The sequence below is a fragment of the Styela clava genome, chromosome 12, assembly GCF_964204865.1.
Source record: "Styela clava chromosome 12, kaStyClav1.hap1.2, whole genome shotgun sequence".
Taxonomy (NCBI): domain Eukaryota; kingdom Metazoa; phylum Chordata; class Ascidiacea; order Stolidobranchia; family Styelidae; genus Styela; species Styela clava.
In genome coordinates this window covers 4,222,391-4,240,764 of record NC_135261.1, presented here as the reverse complement: position 1 = coordinate 4,240,764, position 18,374 = coordinate 4,222,391, and the positions used below count along the sequence as shown (strand labels likewise).

The 18,374-nt window shown below is 33.1% G+C and overlaps 1 protein-coding gene across 7 annotated transcripts in view; it reads left to right on the top strand.

Moving 5' to 3' along the window:
- LOC120329518 (neurobeachin-like protein 1) overlaps nucleotides 1-18,374 on the top strand; it is a 75,487-nt gene that overhangs the window by 2,288 nt on the left and 54,825 nt on the right. For 6 of the 7 annotated variants that reach the window (XM_078118891.1, XM_078118889.1, XM_078118886.1 and 3 more), the window contains exons 2-15: nucleotides 2,076-2,198; nucleotides 3,525-3,638; nucleotides 4,268-4,401; nucleotides 5,916-5,997; nucleotides 6,985-7,109; nucleotides 10,760-10,833; nucleotides 12,726-12,864; nucleotides 13,039-13,187; nucleotides 13,565-13,677; nucleotides 14,432-14,522; nucleotides 15,509-15,619; nucleotides 16,206-16,291; nucleotides 17,419-17,517; nucleotides 18,263-18,358. In XM_078118891.1, coding sequence (XP_077975017.1) covers nucleotides 2,076-2,198; nucleotides 3,525-3,638; nucleotides 4,268-4,401; nucleotides 5,916-5,997; nucleotides 6,985-7,109; nucleotides 10,760-10,833; nucleotides 12,726-12,864; nucleotides 13,039-13,187; nucleotides 13,565-13,677; nucleotides 14,432-14,522; nucleotides 15,509-15,619; nucleotides 16,206-16,291; nucleotides 17,419-17,517; nucleotides 18,263-18,358 — 1,536 coding nt within the window. The remainder of the gene's footprint in view (nucleotides 1-2,075; nucleotides 2,199-3,524; nucleotides 3,639-4,267; nucleotides 4,402-5,915; nucleotides 5,998-6,984; nucleotides 7,110-10,759; nucleotides 10,834-12,725; nucleotides 12,865-13,038; nucleotides 13,188-13,564; nucleotides 13,678-14,431; nucleotides 14,523-15,508; nucleotides 15,620-16,205; nucleotides 16,292-17,418; nucleotides 17,518-18,262; nucleotides 18,359-18,374) is intronic. The other variant, XM_078118890.1, reaches the window with a different exon arrangement.

Here is an 18,374-nt window from a genome sequence, read left to right as displayed (position 1 = left end):
GAATTAGCTACAAATGACAGATAATAAGGCGAAAGTATGTTTTGTTCAAAAAACACATTGAAAATTTGTGGGTGGAACTTAAATATCCAAAATAAGGCAGGTGAGATCAAATATCACAAATACTTTCATTTTTAATTTGCTTTATGCCCTCTCAAAAAATAGTCCCCCGTGTAAGCCCAACTGTTTGAGAAACACTGAACTAGAGAACGGTTTAGTAAAAATGTAGTAAAACACATATTGGTGGTGGTGAAGGGCTAGAGTTAAAATTTTCAAAAAACTGAGATAACATTATTTATTCATAAGTTAGATGTTAGTATCAGGTAATTTATATCATCGTAGATATAAGATATGCCAATACCTTTTCAGGTCAAGCACTCAGGTTGTTGGAGAATTCGATGATGATTGCTTTTTACAAATTTACACATATTTTTGATTAGATTGTAGCCATATCTTACCAGTTAGTGTTTCCATGGCGATTAGCATTGTCAAATTTTCACCTATGGCACAATCAAGCTGCATAGCTCAGTATGTTTCCTGTGTGCTTGATGACCATTTCCTGTTCGCTATTATGATACATTGTCATTTGATTGTGACTTCATTATTATTATCGCTTTGTAAAGAGAGCTGTTGTTCAGAAGATAACATTGGTGAAATTGTACCGGTGAAAATATGTCTGGTTTTCTTTTGAATAACGTTTCTTGTTTTGATGACAAAGAAAAGGTAATTTTAGTTGAAGATAATTGTGTAAAAATGTTTTTAGTGATTTGTAGGCGCTCCAAAAGTATATGTACCAATATGGAGGGACGGGTAACTAATTTTGTTCGCCTACTTTACATTAAGTTGTATAAAGGGGCTGAAACTTATGGGCAGGGGGTATATTCACTTGGCTAACAGAGACCGTCCCCGAACTTGTAATAGAACTAAAAAAAAGGAAAATCTGGAGAAATTATGGCCTAATCCTGACCTGGTACATACATTACGGGAGTATCGCTTTGTATATGTAATAGTATTCTATTGTGTGAAATTTAATCAAGTTTTGTGTCACTCCGCCATTTCCTGACATTTCTGTATGCCAGAATAAATCAATCTATAAATAGCTTTTAGTGAATTTGGTAGTCATGTGATTCTTATGTCAATGTTCAGTGTTATTTTCCACTTTTTGTTCGGTGATCCATATCTTATTTTCAGCAAATTTGAACATGTAAGAAAATATTTGGGAAATGATGATTTTCAAATAGATTTATTAATGTGATTTGTTACAATAAGATTTATTATCAATGTTGGTTTTGGTTCCTTAATAGGGGAGAAACTATTCACTGTGCTTTTTACTATTATTTTATTGATTTTATTTCTGAAATGCTTTTGTAGGCACTAAATTTAAGTTTTATGGTTATTAATAATGTTAATAAAATGCTCTTTCTTGTGGTGAGAATATGTAATCTGTTTGTAAAATTGAATACTCTACTATTCAATCACATTCTTTACATTCTGGTGTAATATTAAAAGGGTTTATTAGGGTTTGGTTTTATGTACCAGGAAATTTAAAGTTTATTGTTATTATTTGAATGCTTTTCATTGTGGTGAAAACGTTCATTTCAGAAATAAAATAATTGACAATTCCAAATTCAGTCTGTAAGTTCTACAGTGTAATGTCAAAAGGGTTTTTAACGCCGAGCATGGTAGACAAACCACCAACTATTTACCAAGAATAAGCTCAGAAATTGCATTTCCTATCTTACTTTCTAACTGTTTTGGTTGGAGTTTTACTGCTCACTAACAAACGTATTTTCATTATGTTTAGTATGAACAAGGTTGATACTCTCGTAGTGTGTGTACCAGGTTAGGGTTGGGGCATAATTTTATTTCGATTTTCCCTATTTTAGTTCTATTACGAGTTCGAGGACTGTGTGTGTTAGCCAAGTGAATATACCCCCTGCCCTTAGGCTTCAGTTTCTTTACACAGCTTGATGTAACGTAGGCGAACAAAATTAGTTACCTCCATATTGGTACACATACTCCCGGAGCACCCCAAGGTCATCCTTATTCTCTAGATCTAAATTTTCCTATTTTTACAGAATGAAGCGCAATATCTACAAAGATACATTCAAGAATTTGCTCACGTCTACGAGGGAATCATCGACCTGAACTTTGAACTCGTCGATGTCAAACGAGATTCGAATGTAACCGTCACCGAGGGGGTTAGTTGTGATTAATAATTTTCCTTATGATTCGATTTATTGGAGATATAATAATGAATCTTGGAATAATTTGGCAAAATTGCTATTTTGTAAAGAAATGTTACTGTAAGGATGTTTCCCAGAGCATCGATTTCCTTGTTTATTGCCCTAGTCAACGAATACGTAACAATTGCAATTTTTGCAGCCGCTCAGACACTTCGTTCACCTAGGCTGATATTTAAGCATGGTTGTGAATATGTAATTCAATTTATTGGGCATTGAATGAACCTTAGAACGGGTTTGCAAAATTTTGTCATAAAAGTTGGTGCGGAAGTACTATTTTTTTTCCACAGTAGCTGCAGATTTGGAAAATTGTGTTACCACAAGGGTTTCTGCTGATTGACCTTGGCTTTTGATGTGCTTAATCAGTAATAACCCAGCATTACTGTTATTTTGTCGTACTTCTTTGTTGGATTCATTTTTATCAATTTATTGTGCAAGGAGGTATTTTTGGATCCTTCTTCAACAATTATTGTCGTTTTGTGGAAAAAATTTCAAGACTGCTAGCCACTTATTATTTTGCTGAATTTTTGTGACAAAAGAATCACTTTTCTCTCCAACTTATCCATAGTTATATTTTTAGTTGTTAATAAACATGTTTCTCTTTAATAAAGACTTACTTTTATATTGTCATATACCGGTACTTCTCACTGACTTGATAGTGGTTGTTTTAATATTATAACTTCACTAATTTTGAGAATTTGCGTCACAGCAAAGATTTTCTGCTGATTTGATTTTTGCTTTAGTCAACTTGACCAATGATTCATTCATTGTTGCAATACCTCTTTGAGAACAGCAGTCTCACATGCTGTTGTTGGTCAACGGTATACCTTGGGTCGAGCTTGATATACGACTTCAGATATGATAGATATGTTTACATTTCTCATGTATCTCTAGTAAAGTTTTGTGCTTGTCACCAGTTTGAGAGAATGCTAGTCAATCGTATATCTAAGTTTGAACTTAATACGAGCTTTCTTGTTTCAAATTGTTCCAAATGTGACATTAATAAGTAAGATTCAATTTATTCTGACTGCAAACTTGTAGAGAGGCATCGTCACAGCTCGCAGGCAACATACCTCATACGAGTCATACCTATGTTATATTCACTTGTTTAACACAGACAGCCCCCGAACTCGTAATAGAACTAAAATAAGGAAAATCGGAATATGGTTATGGTGTAACCCTAACCTGGTACACACACTACGGGCACCTTTAATGATGTAACATAATATTTTTACTCCTTGATGGTTAATGTTTCATCTCCTTAAATCATCTTTTATATTTCAGGCTGATAAAGCAAAAGCAGCCAAGCAATTGGTTGATCTTTTATCAAATCCAAAAGATTCTGACGCAGAATTGGGGCCACCAAATTTATCTGAACTACCGGATGGGTTTTTGCAGGTAGGGTCACAACTTCGATTGTGATATGAATCATATCCTGTACAAATTTATTAATAATTTTAAAGTAGATGAATACTATTGTTTTTTTATTTCTAGTTACTAAACTGTAGGAGGAATTATTTCTAATTTTTATTCAATCAGATTAGAAAACTTTGATACAAAGGTATTAAATAGAGTAACTCGACAATAAAATTGAACAATATCCATTGTGTAGACATTTAAATCTCCTTTGCAAGAGAATTTAGCCATGCCCACTCACTCGTAATTATCTGAAATATATGAAATATCTGACTTTTTTTAAATTTTCGGTTTTTCTAGTGACTACCTTGTATATTATTATATAAAATCTATATTGTTTGTTGACTTTTTGGGCAAATTTAAATTGTTTAGAAAGAGTTTTTGACAGGCTTTTAATTGTAGTGAATATTATTATTCCACAATCTCGTTCAATGAATTTTTCTTATGTGATTCATAAAATTTATATTACCAAAAGTTACTAAAAATGCAATTTGGACTGAAACTGGATGAGAAGCCATGATTAACCATATTATTAAGCCGTCTTATCAACTTTCCTGTCTCCCAGAGTGATAGTGAAAATCCTATTATATTCAAAACTCTTCTTTTTTCAGGCTATTAATCGTCAGCTAATGGGGATTCGTGATTACTTCAATACTGCTGCTCTATCAGTTGACAAGAACAGTTTTAAGCCAGAGAAAGTTGTCTATGCAACTAACCTTGTCAAATCTCTCTCTGTTATTTGCAAGTATGTCAAAATTTAAAAATTGCTATTGATAAGTCAGTTTAACTTTGAATGATGATGTTTTTTTGAGTGGTAATTGTTGAAGTGGAAGTACCGTATCTATCTTAACATAATATGTTACCATATATTATATGGTTCCCTCCGTTTTTTTTCTCACAGTTTTTCCCTAAATTGCTGCCATTTACATATCTATTCAGTATACATAATTACCTCAAATTAGGCATATTTCCATATTTCGTTATTCTGCTTGTTAGAATTTTTCTCTATAATATGTCACTTGTTCAGCTTCTTATTACATGGTTCTTGGATCCTAATTCTTCAGAAATCCATCAAAGCATATTAACTTAATAAGGTAGTAACTAGTAGGTAACCTTAAATTGAAATCTACTATGTTCTTGTCATATCTATAGATTTAATAACCATCAAATATGTTTTTTTTTCAAACTAAAAATGACTGGCTTAGATGAATATTATGGTTTGATTTTTTATGCCAGGTTCAAGTGCTGTATCAATGTCCTTGTTTACTTTTTTGTGACTACTCAAGAAATATAAATGAAAAACTTCAATCTAGTATTATGTTATTAAATATTTACTTGAGGATTTCTGTACATAAAGAAAGATTTTTATTAATGGATCACGTAGATTTTCAATACTTCAGCAGTAGATCTAATTTTAGAAGATGTTATAAGGCATTGGTTCCCAAACCGCGGCCCTGGAGGCCAATTAAGGCCTGCGTATTGATTTATTAATATAGCCAGCCGATATATACCTAAAGTGAAAAAACCCTATGGAAAAACTGTTTTCTTGGGTTCAATATGCTTGTGACATTTTGATAATACATAAATATAAGTGTAAACACACATTTATGTATTTTTATATTTGATTCACTATTCGTTATTTGAATTTGCTCAACTCTTGTGATAATATATGTAATTACAAAACAAATTACAAAAAAGAAAAGATAGTTTTTGTACTCTGACTTGTTGAAGCTTGGGTACATTGTGATAATACATGTCAGTGACTTACACGTTGTTTGTATTTGTTTTATTTCCATGACATGATGCGTATTGGAATGTAAATTAAATGTGGTTCCACAAAGCGAAGTCTGTTATTTCAAAAGAGGTACTTTCCAAGCAGTATTTTAAGTAATGGCGTGTGTGTTCATGTTGTATTAAATTTCAACGGTTTCATAGTTGTTTTAATTCAAATGTGACAGCTTTTTTACCACCTGCCAAGTTTGCTTTTTATAATGAAGCCCCAGCTACTTATCAAGAATAAAAGATGCCTATGTCCATCATATCGTAACTATCGGCTTGTTCTGTTCTCAACTTTTATAAACTATTATATTCATTTCTGTAATCATTTGCTATGATAGATGCATACGGCGTGTTACGATTTGTAGGGTCAACTTATATGCTAATTTTTGTGAATTTACCATTTAGGGCGTTTTAGGGGTTGGCTTAATTTAATAAATGTTTTATTTTATTAAAATAATAGCAAAATTCTTTAATGTTTAGGAATCATGAAAACTTGAAGCTTCTCTCATCAGCAAGTCTTGTTGGTCTTGTTCTGAATGTCGCATCATATGTAGTACAATTGGTAAGTTTTATTTTGTTGATCTTTATATAAATCATACAGGGTGGTCGTTGGAAAACAGAAAATTTATCAAACAGCTATTTATTTTTACAAAGAATCACTTATACAAAGTTTTTCAAAAGCATATGTTATATTACACTCATAGATGCTCGAAATGTCGTCTGTGTCGTCCAGAACAAGAGTCTAAACCTAGAAGTCCAATCATGTGTAGCCTTTCGGAGGTTAACTTGTGGGATGTCGTTCCAATTCAACCTAAACTTGTACGCATTTTATTCATGATCTTATCTGACTTTTTTTAAATTTTCTGTTTTTCTAGTGACTACCCTTTATATTATTATATAAAATCTATATTGTTTGTTGACTTTTTGGGGTAAATTTAAATTGTTTAGAAAGAGTTTTTGACAGGCTTTTAATTGTAGTGAATATTATTATTCCACAATCTCGTTCAGTTGGAATTAATTTTTTTTATGTGATTCATAAAATTTATATTACCAGACAAATCACTTTCTTTGAGAATGGAACTATAAAAAGAATTATAGTAACTTTTTTCTTGGTAATCCTATGGGAGAAAATAGTAATTAGATGACTTTAATTGAAGAAGAATGTCTCTTGCCCTGGTAGCCTAGCAGTCCAGTTCTATTATATAGAGCGCCTGTGGCTCACCAAGGGTGCCACAGAGCAGTTGGGGGGTCACCATGCCAGTGGCAAAACTGATTTTCCTTTTCCTTTTCTAAACTCCCTGTTCTTCTTAGTTTATTGCTTGATAAGGTTATTTCACAGAGTGTTTTCCCTTTGCTGAGCATTAGTTGTTTGAACATAATCAGACTTGGAATTACACCAATCAAAGCAACACTATAAATACCACTGGACTGATAACCATTGGTGACTGTCAGGAGTGCCCAAACCTACAGAAGGGGGTCGCAAGATATAGAAAATTGGGAACCACAGGTCTAACTATTTCAATTCCTGGAAATTAAACTTAATTTTCAGATTACTGGAGGGAACTCGGAGGATGCAAAAACATTACAAAGACTGGAAACATTCCTACATCATGCTTTGTATCTTTGTGAATGTCTGTATGATCCTCTTCATACATGGAGAAAGAGATTGAGAGGGTAACTTCATTATATGATATTTGATTTTTTTTCTTTTTTGAATTATTATGTTTTGAACAGGGCTGGGGAGCTGGTTTAATTAAACCTCAGCGACTCTAGCTCTGACATGGGCAAACTACCGCCCACAGGCAAAATCCAGCCTATTGGGTAATTTAATCTGGCCCGCCTGATGCTGCCACAACTAAACTAGAACCAAATTATTATGATTTAGTTAAAATATAGCTTGAAGAATCTGTTGAGATTGTGATTAAATTTAGATTGTCACGAGGCTTATTGTTTTCCACTTTTGCGTTTGTAACTGTGAATATAGTTCAAGTATTATTACGCTATACTCACATGGCCCGCCAGTCGAGGTGGGCAGAATTTTCGGCCCCTGGTACAAAATCCTTGCCCACCCTTGCCCTAGCTCCACCTCCGGAGCCTCAGTTTGGATATACCTCCCCTGCCACTGGCGCTTCATTTTCCAAGGGGATACCTTGGGGGGGACACTCTGTAACTTTCAATAAATATATAAATTCGTCATTTCAGCCTCTCGTTACAAGCATTGCCAAGGTTTGTTCTAACTTTGTGTTGGGTTTGATGAGTTTTCTGCATCTAAGATCCATTTCTTATTAATGATCTGTGTGTGATTCATAGAAAATTATTACCGTTCATAAATCACTCATAGATGAATATAGAAATATTAGGCCTAGTGAACATATGAATATTGTAATTGCTTTGATGACTGTGATTTGCTGCAGATTACGCTTTATTAATAGATTATAAACATCAATTTTTTTTCTACAATTTTCAACTTCTAATTTTCAGCTCTTGGTCGTTTAGTGGTCGTTTCTAGCATTGCTCAGAGACCAATCTTCTTTTTTTTTTAGTGAGTGTTGACCTTGCTTCGAGTAAATTTCCTTCAAACATTTTTTTTTGTTGAAGACTGTGATTTCTGTAGATATTGCTTTAATAAATACGGTAGATCATACATTGTTCAATTTAAAATATAGAACTTTTTATACAATTATGTTAATCATATTGATAATTGAAAACTGTGTATGCATCACATAGACATGATGACCAGGTGGTTGAGGCATTGGTTCAATCTGGAAAGATATTTCATTTAAACCCCGCAAAATTGAAGTGGAAAGGTCGCAACCTTTCACAAAACAACCTCTCCTCTCCGACTCTTAACCGCACCCCCCTTGGCAACCCCCCTGTGATCGCTGTCTATAAATCTTGCTTGTTGTGTAAAGGCTGGAAAAACACTCATTTCAAACCTTTTTTTTATAATAAAGTCGAATGTGATATACCTTGTGGAAGATCAATCAAATTGTACTGCAACAACTTAGATGAGATGAGCTTAGTTGGCCTATCTGTATTTATGAAAATTGAATTCTGTGAAGTTCCATAAAGAGGATTTTTCTCAAAGCAAGGCCACTTATTTGTAAAGGAAGTTACTGGCAGACATTTAAATGATAAAGAATATTAAAATCATGTAGAATAATGGTGATGCAATATGTGCTAATAAATACCAATTAATATGAGACTTTAATTATAACAACTATGAAAGACTGAACCAAAAAAAACGAAAAAACGAAGTTCTTGAAAAACATTTTTTAATTTTTAAAATGAAAATACTGACTTTTGGTCTTTTAAATTTACCTTTCAAGGAATAAAAATATTACAAGTAATTATATGCAAATTATTGATATTGCCCGGGGTTCCTGAATTGATTATTAAAGTGGTTAATTTAGATGATGCAACGTAGGTTTGTCACAAATGAATGCCTTGAGGCAGTGAATTCCTAGACATAACAGTCTGATCTGTAATTATTGTGTCATCAATTTGTCGTCAATTATCATTGATGTGTATAATCCAAGTGTATGATTATGATGATAACGAAGTAATGCGGATTATGGTACCACAGCTATTTCTTGAAATCTGTGATGTCTAAAATGGATTGAATAGTTTAATAATTCCCAAATTATTACAATTTTACATTATTAAACAAGAAATTTATTAGAATAATTTACTTTAGATTGTGGCGGCACTTGATTGGCAGTACATATCTTGTGTAGATGCAATAAAAACCGCATCTGATGTCCACATGGCAGCCCATAGATATTGTCTCTCAATGATGATTAGGGTTTGTTTGGACCATAATATCTCCATCCTTATTCCACTTTCAGTCTATATAGGTGCACAATAGCCCGTTGCAAAGAAATGGCAATTGTAACATTATAAATATTCCTTTCTTTCTATATGTGGCAGAACTTCAGCCCCCTATTGAGGAGACCAAACAAATAGTGACTAGGACCATGTTTTAATTCCTAACTTTTCCTACAGGGTTCTCAGTATATGCAGAATATTAGAAGTGTTTTATAAATAGGATGTTAAAAAGTAAAATATTTATATTACCAAAATATAAATGTCATAATATTTATTACAGTTAATAACATAATTTTGTGTTTGCTGACATGTTATAATTCCTGAATCATTTTGTAATAATCCTAAAAAGTTGTTCAATATGATATCAGCACAAATACGATTATCTCATTCAACAAAAATTCAAGGTTTAGCGTTAGCTTTGTTCAGTTTACTGGAAACTGAGAAAAATATTCCAAATTTATAGTTGTAATCTCAATAGTATTTGTTTTTCTGAAAATTTCAATCGAGTAAAAAATACTAAACAGGATGTCCATAAAATCCCTTTACAATTTCAATTTTGTTTTGAAGTCAGTTCTCAATAATATCCTAACCGGATTTGTTGTTTTTTTAATCAGTAGTTGTTCAAGTATTTTTATTTCATTTAATATGTCTGTGAGGGCCAAAACAATATTATGTCATCGATAAATTTGCAATTTTAAAAATATTTTAAGGCTTTATGGACACCCTATAGTTTCCTATACCTATGTAGTGTTTAATTAAAAGCAAGGATAAAATAGCAAGAATCGGATATCGTTATAATGCTCAAAATATTTTTGCAAAAATCATGAATCATAAACTAATCAATTAAGAAGTCTCCCCTTGGTCAAAATAAATTACTGGTAGTTGTGAATCAAACATCTGAAATCATAAGGCAACAGCTTCATTATGAGGTATTTTCACACTTCACTCTAGACCTGTGACTATCCGCGGGCCGTATGTAATCCTAATATCGGTATGTATTATTAAAATACCGGCATAATTAAATTGTTACGAATATACATGTGCTTAAACTGATAATGACGCAACAATTGGGGATATCTAACGCGCAAAATGATGAAAACATTAAGTGGTAAACGTATAAGTATTTATTTACGATTAAACTATTTCTTTTACTGAAGTTCGACAGGCCATTATAAATTGTCACCCGGGTCACGGTTTGGGAACCCCTGCCTTACATAAACGAACTCCGGAATGTAAAAGGCTATAATATTCCGATGGATATTTAAACCTAATAGGTAATTTAAATAATTTCTATAAAAAGTTTTGTACAATATTTTCATATTATAGAAAATATTTAAAGTGACACTAGATTATAATGTTATTATTTCTTCTCTGCATCGATTACAACCTCCATCTTATTTCTCTTTCTATAAGCACGTACATGTACATTCAAATTATTCGACGTTCCCGTCTTATACTTAAATTGATATTAAATTTTTCGTTTTTTTATTTTTCAGAGCTGAATTGGAAGCTGAGACAGATAAGAACATAACTCCACTTTTGAATGTTGACATCATTCCATTTTTCTATGGTAAGTTTTTGGATTGATTTATAGTGGTTCATGATATTCTAAAATTATATTTATTGAATTAAAATTTCCTTTTGTCTAGTTTTACTTTATTTTTGATGACAATTTGCTAAAAACTGGTCACTCGTTTAAGCCGCCCGCCATCCTAAAATCTACCTGGACGGTGAATTTATAAAAATTTTCCTTATAAGTCAACCCTACAAATCATAACACATTGTTATGTTTTATTTCTATTATCAACACTCAACAGTAATAAACTATCTGAGAGTTATTACATATAAGAGTTTTATGCGCATAAAAGCTTAATTTTTAGTGCAATCAGAGTTATACGCTTATAAGCCGACCCCTTAGTTTGGCAACTTTTTTTTTAGTTTCAAACATTACTTATATGCGAAGATATATGGTAAATGGGACTCATATCGCATCTGTGAGCACTGACGTTCTACTGGGAATTATATATATTTATAGCGGTGCAAGATATTCTGATATTATATTTTTAGAATTAAAAATTTCCCATTTTAAATTGTCAAGCATATATTTTCTTGAAACATTTTAAACAGCTGTCTATATCTATTATTCAAATTTGTTGTTTTCAAAGTCTAACTGAATATTTTGCATATATATATTTAAACATTTTATTAAACATCTGCCTAAACCTATTAACTGCTCTATGAATTATAGATTTCTCCCATGGATCAGATTATTTACCACCATAACAGATAGTGTCTGGCTCACTTCCTATGTTCTTATTTTGGGTTTAAATAATGTATTGGTTCCTCTGTGATTTAAAATGATAAATCCAAGATATTGGATATACTATGTAGTAGAGCAGTGTTTTTCAACCTTTTTCGAGCCAAGGCACACTTTTTTCAGTGAGAAAATCCCGCGGCACACTACCAGCTGAAAATATGGCGAAAATACCTAATATTCACAATATAAGTGTTTTATTGTAAATATAAGATTTTTAACATTGAAGAAAGATGTTGAATTGTACATCTCGAATAGTAATCAAATAAAAACAAAGACAAAAATAATCGCCACCAGATGCTGCCACGGTCTGATATAGAACAGTACCACACGATTACTCTGCCGGACGCTACACCGCATAGACATACAACTTGGAGAATTTCCCACGGCACCCCTGACAATATTTAACGGCACACCGGTGTGCCGCGGCACCCCGGTTGAAAAACACTGTAGTAGAGGATGTTCATATAGTTTTGTTGTTGTTACAGTTTCAATTTTATCAATCTCAATATATATATCTCAATATCCGAGTTTGTTTACTTTATTTAATTCACCCATAGACGCCAACAAATTAAAGGGTATTGATAAATTGCCTTTAAAATTCAAAATTTTTAAGAGTTTGTTCACACCTTGTATACTGTATGTCATTACGGTAGTTAAGTTTATTTTGATTCCATAGTCAGTCAGCATAAAAGGCAATCATATCTGCTAAAAATTATGATAAAAGCAAGATCCAAGTATGTCAGGGAGGCAAACAAAACCTATTTGAAATTTTTGTAGGTACTCTAAAATGGAAGATACATGTGTTTTATCACCCATAAGAGAAATGCATACTAAAAATGTGGAATAAAGTATCTACGTCCTCACACACATTTACATCTAGATCTAGAAATTATAAAAACTTTCAGTATAATAAAATCATCCAATTCCTCATTATCAGTCATTCTTGACCAGAAGTATCTCAAAGTAAATTTTCATTTTATAATTTATCTGTTGCAGGGATCTGACGCTTCCCAGTCCTGCATCGTCATACCAATTTTTCCACCCCGAGTGGGGTGTGAAGTGAAAGAAACCATGCATGCGGCTATTTTTTTATTTTTGGATAGCCTACCTGTCAGCTTATCAATTTTCATTACAAATTTTTCCAGGCACACTTCAAACACATGATCGTTCACTGAGCGATGATTTGCAGAGACATTTTTTGCATATGTTTGGTGCATTACTCTGTGGATCTCAGAGGAATGCTTTATTGGCATCTTCATCAACTACTTTAGACATACTATTGAAGTAAGTCCTGTATTTAATTTCTTCTTGATCTGGAAAACGATTTGTAATTGATCATGTCTGGGTTGTGGTTTCAGAAGCTGAATTTAATTTCTAATTAAGGGTCATTGATGTACGAAAATACCAAAAAATATCAAATCAGTATTTTGTTATTAACTAGTCACTACTTTTTTCAAGCTTTCTTTCACGCTTCATGGGCCTTGAAGATCACAGCAATCAGCCTTCACCTGTGAAACCATCGACTGAGCAACAACAACAACAACAGCAACAGCAAGAAAGTGGAAAACCAAAGTTATCCCTGGGCTTGCCAAGGATTGAGATTTCAGGTTTGTTAAAGGAATGTTACATCAAAATTCAATTTATTTGTTTTATGTAAATGATGGCCAGAAATTAATGATTTAATTTTACACATTTCATTGATGTTTTCGAATCTGCTTTATGTAATAAATTCATAAATTCTTTCTAATTTTGAAGGAACTAAAGCTATTTACATGGTCTACCATTCACCATTCTACAGCTATGTCGTCTTTGGCCATAGGACTGTTTTTTTCAATAAATAATAACTTCATACGCAAAGTTCTTTCTTTTTATTTTGCTCAACATAATGTATAATATGCTTTACCGTTTCACATTTTGGTTTGCGTGCTCCAATACCTTTTGCAATCGATTTCCCCACATTTTCCAAAATTTATTCCATCATCAGGAGATGGAATTACAAGGCGTTTCAACCAAAGCAAAGATGTTGAGGGAGCAAGACTCGTTCTGAGATTGATTATAAAGATGGTTCATGTTCTACATAATGCTGGTCCTGATCAGGTACTGATAAAAATTATTGTTGGTAACGTTAGCGGTCAAGATTTTGTTTTCTCTTTTAAATTGGACCAATCGCTTTAAAATGTTCTGTAGTTGGAATTGATAATGAAGGCCATATTAATACTGCATAGTAGAATCAAATTAGTTTATGTCACATTTAAGGGTTTTGTGAGAATCACATTTTTGTAGTTGTTTGGGCTTATAGCCAAACCTAAAATCGGAAACTGAAAGATAGACCCTGGTTCATAATGACAACAGATCCATAAAGTCCATTTTTGAAAAATGTGACATTGGCTATTTTGGTTTTACTGCGGCAATATATGTTATGTTTTTGTTAAAGTTTTCTTTGAGATTCATTGGCCTGTTATTTTTCTCAAATATTATTTTTTATTAATAAAATTTTACCAATGTATGGGATTTATACTAGTTGATTTAATGCAAGCCATTGCTCCAAAGATGTCATATTTGAATGTATCAGTAGCTGCCATGTCTATATTATAGATATAAGTTTATTCCTCTCGTTTCAAAATGATAGTCTAAAATTCAGACCGAAAAATAATAAATCAAGTTTATTAGGTCTCAACATTTTAATATATCGCTTTAGCAAACAGAACGCCGCACTGTGTTATTGACTTAATATTTATTTAGTGTAAGTTTTTGTTTATTAATGGTTGAATTGAATGGAATACTAATTTTTTGTATTCAAATTACATTTTTTAAATTCTTACAAAAGTCAATAATTTTTTTTTATTATCAGAGACAAATCAGTGTGAAAGATGTTCTCGATGAATATTTTACTCTCCTGACAAAAGCAAATGGAAATACAGATATGCAATTACAAATGATAAGTAAGTTTTTCTGGGATAGGTTTTTTATATATGGAATGAAAAAGTCACTAAGACTACTGGATGATATGACAAATTAAAGCACCTTATTCGTCAACTAGCCCAGCTGGAGCATAGGAATTCTTTACCCATTTAATTCTTCCATAGTCTTGATAGCGATGGAAGGTGCCAGAACCAACCATCACTTGGTGTAGTTGTCTTCTTTTTGTCTTATCTTTGTGTACTTGAGTATGTGGCGCGGCGGTGTGGCTCAACGGGCTAAGCGTTAGGAATACGCTCGCCACGCACCTCTAATTACTCTGCGTGGGTTCGCAGGTTCGAATCCCATGCAGGGATGGTTATGTGCGAAAGGATTGCTGGACTCCTCGCCGTCGTTGGGTGGTTCACGTAACCGCTGGTCGATTACGGCTTCCTCCACCACCAAGTCCATGCTTCCGAAAACAAACAATACAGTAAAACTAATCCCATACCCGACTTGGAATGGTAACCGGACGAGAGGTCGTGGTTCGCCATATGGATAAGCCGTCTTATCGGCTTTCCTCTCCTCCGGGATAAATATGTAAATCCTATCCTGTCCTATGTCTTAGCCGATGTACAATTTATCTTTCAATCTTATCTATACCTCATCTTCAATCAGAAAGTTTTCATCTATTGCTCCTAGGATTCATTTCAGAGTCTTTGATGTGGAAAAATCTTCTTATTGGAATCTCATCTTTTCTTTAACCAGAATTGTTAACTTGGTATAAATGTATAACTTGTGAATGCCTATAAACATAACCAAAGTAACTCCTAAGACACACCAACGAGAATGCGTCCTCAAGTACAGAAAGCACATGGCCACTTCACCTTCATAGCTGTTAGGTCATGATCAGTCATCTGTGACTGATGACATCACAGATCATGCTTAGCCATCTGTGAAAATGCTAGTTGCCAGAAATACAATAATGATACAGTTAATACCAAGTATGATATTTATCTATTTGCTTTAGGATTCATCCCAGAGTTTCTCAACACCCTGGATCGACCGGCTTTGCAAATGATGTTGCTGCAACAAGGTTGCTTCAATCAATTGAAGAATGTACTTCAAAATTATAATCCAGGTAAAGTCTATATCTTGTTAATTGATCATCATCCGACTAACAAGAGGGACAATTAAAATTGGCACATTACGTACATTACAGCTCGGAGGTGTGACTCATCGTGCATTAGGAATATGCTCGGAATACGCTCTGCTTACCTTTTGTAAGTTCACAGATTTAATTATGTGGGCCTTCGTTTATTATTCCAGTGGTGTTTCTAGTATTATTTTGATTGGTAGAATCCAAATCCTTTTATGATAAAACAATTCGAGCAATGAATCTAGGAAGAACTGGGAGTTTTCTTGTGAAGAGAAAAATAAAATCAGATGTGCTTTTAGCATTTTGGCTCCCTCTAGCTGTTCTGTGGCACCCTTGGCCACAGGCAGTGGTGGGATTCAAATTTTTTGTCAGTTGGTTCCATCACAAAGTCATATTTTTCAGCCAGTTCTGTTACAAAAATTTATATATTTTTCAGCAAATAAACCAGTAATGCTAACCGGTTCGCTGATCTCATAAAATTCTGTGAGACGGTTCTATAGAACCGGTGCAAACCGGCTGAATCCCACCACTGGCCACAGGTCGTTTTATAATGGTATTCATATTTCAGGGTTGTCTACTGAAGAATCTGAGCAATTTTCAGTCCAATTTGTTAATATTGTGACTGCACTTGTAGCAGGATCTATGAGTGCTAAGGTAAGATTTCTTATAAAATATATTTCATTCAGTTTGTTTGCTTTTATTGTTATTTGAGATATATTCATTTCTGCATGGAGTTTTCGTCAATTTATATCCTGATTTCAAATTTTGTTATAAACACTGATTAGGAACAAATTTTTAGGATACCATAAATCCTCGCATATAATCCGAAATTAAAACTGAAAAAATTGCGCATAACTCTTATCTGATCACACTAAAAATTCGACTCATATGTGATAACTCTGATCGCACTCAAACGAAATGACTTTATGCCAACTTAATTCCAGCAGCTACAACTCGAACCATGCTCACGATACCAAGTTCTCACGATAAGAGCTTACAATTTATAGGGTCGGCTCATATTCAAATTTTTATAACTTCACCATTTTAGGGTGGTTTTTATGGTGTCGACTCATATGCGAGGATATACGGTATTTCAATCATTCGTATTACATTCACACATAAAATAGTGATTGCTTTGTTTTGAACTGCTCAAAGTCTTGTGTCGTTCAAAGTTTACTGGCGCAAAATGTACCACCAAACTTTTTATCTAGTTTCAGTTGTGATAGGCATTACCGTAGTCAACCGGAAAATCACTCAGAGATGAGCGAATTAACTCTTGAGTGAATGCACTCCATCTTGTTTTGGCATATTATCTCAAACTGTTTATTTTATTTCAAGTCTTCAGCCGACTGGGTTTTCTGGCACATAACTAATTTTGTTCGCCTATTTTACATCGTTGTATACATGTATTATAAAGGGACTGAAACCTATGGGCAGGGGGTATATTCACTTGGCTAACACAGACAGTCCCCGAACTCGTAATAGAACCAAAAAAAGGAAAATCATAATAAAATAATGGCTTAACCCTAACCTGATACACAAACTACGGGAGTACTCCCATTTCTTTGAGTGAGTAGGTACAACCTGACTTTTTTTTGAAAATTTTTTGAGGTAATCTTATGAACAGAGATGTTCTGTTATTTTCTTTTCCATTTAAATAAATATTCCACATGTTGATTCTGATATAAATATTTTTATTTTAACATTATTTTGCATGTTTTATGTTCTCATTATGTTTTGTTTCTCATTTCATGCATGATTGCACATTCATCTGTCAACAGGAATATTTTCAAGACGATCTAGGTTATGCTTTTCTGTTTGAAAGAATCCGTGAATTGAGCACTCCTACCAAGGAGATTTTCATTTCTTTTTTAAATATGGTTAGTATTTTGTGTTTGATGTTTTTGTTGGTTTTATTTTATTTTGAATTTTATTTTAAACTTTGGATTTGTAAAAGTGTAAAGTGTACACAAGTGTGATTATAGTGTCATTCACAAACATACACAGACATATACACACATTACATATGTATAGGTACACATATATATACACATACATAAATACACACCACCATATACACACATACACCTACACTCTCACATACACACACAAAAACACATATACATACATACAAAACATACATATATTGTACAGACACACACAAGCATATACACCCATATGTATACGTAAACAAATATACACACACACACACATATACACACATATACACATGAATACACATGCATACAGATACATACATATACACACACACACACATAAATAGCCAACACACGCACACACATACACATACATACATACACACATGCGCACATACATATATACTCCTACTTCTATTTTTAACTCGAATTTTGTTCTGTTTTCTATGTCCATCATCATATGCCAGCCGATAAGCCTTATCCCTCGAGATATTCATCCTTTATTAACATCTGCCTAATTTCTTAATCTTAATCCAAATAAATTTTACATTTACACTCAGAACAAAACTCTGGACAACCAATCACTGATAATGTGTTGAAATCTAAAATGTATTTAAAATAGCAATTTAATCGTCTTTGAATGTAAGATTCAAATTATTGATATTTTAAATGTTTGTTTTTCTTTTAGGCTGTCGAAGCACAAATGTTGTTGAAACGTCCACAACCAATCAAGAATATATTTGTTGTTTTAATGTTGATGCAATGGCTGCCAGATATTAAGCAAGTAAGTATATACAGAG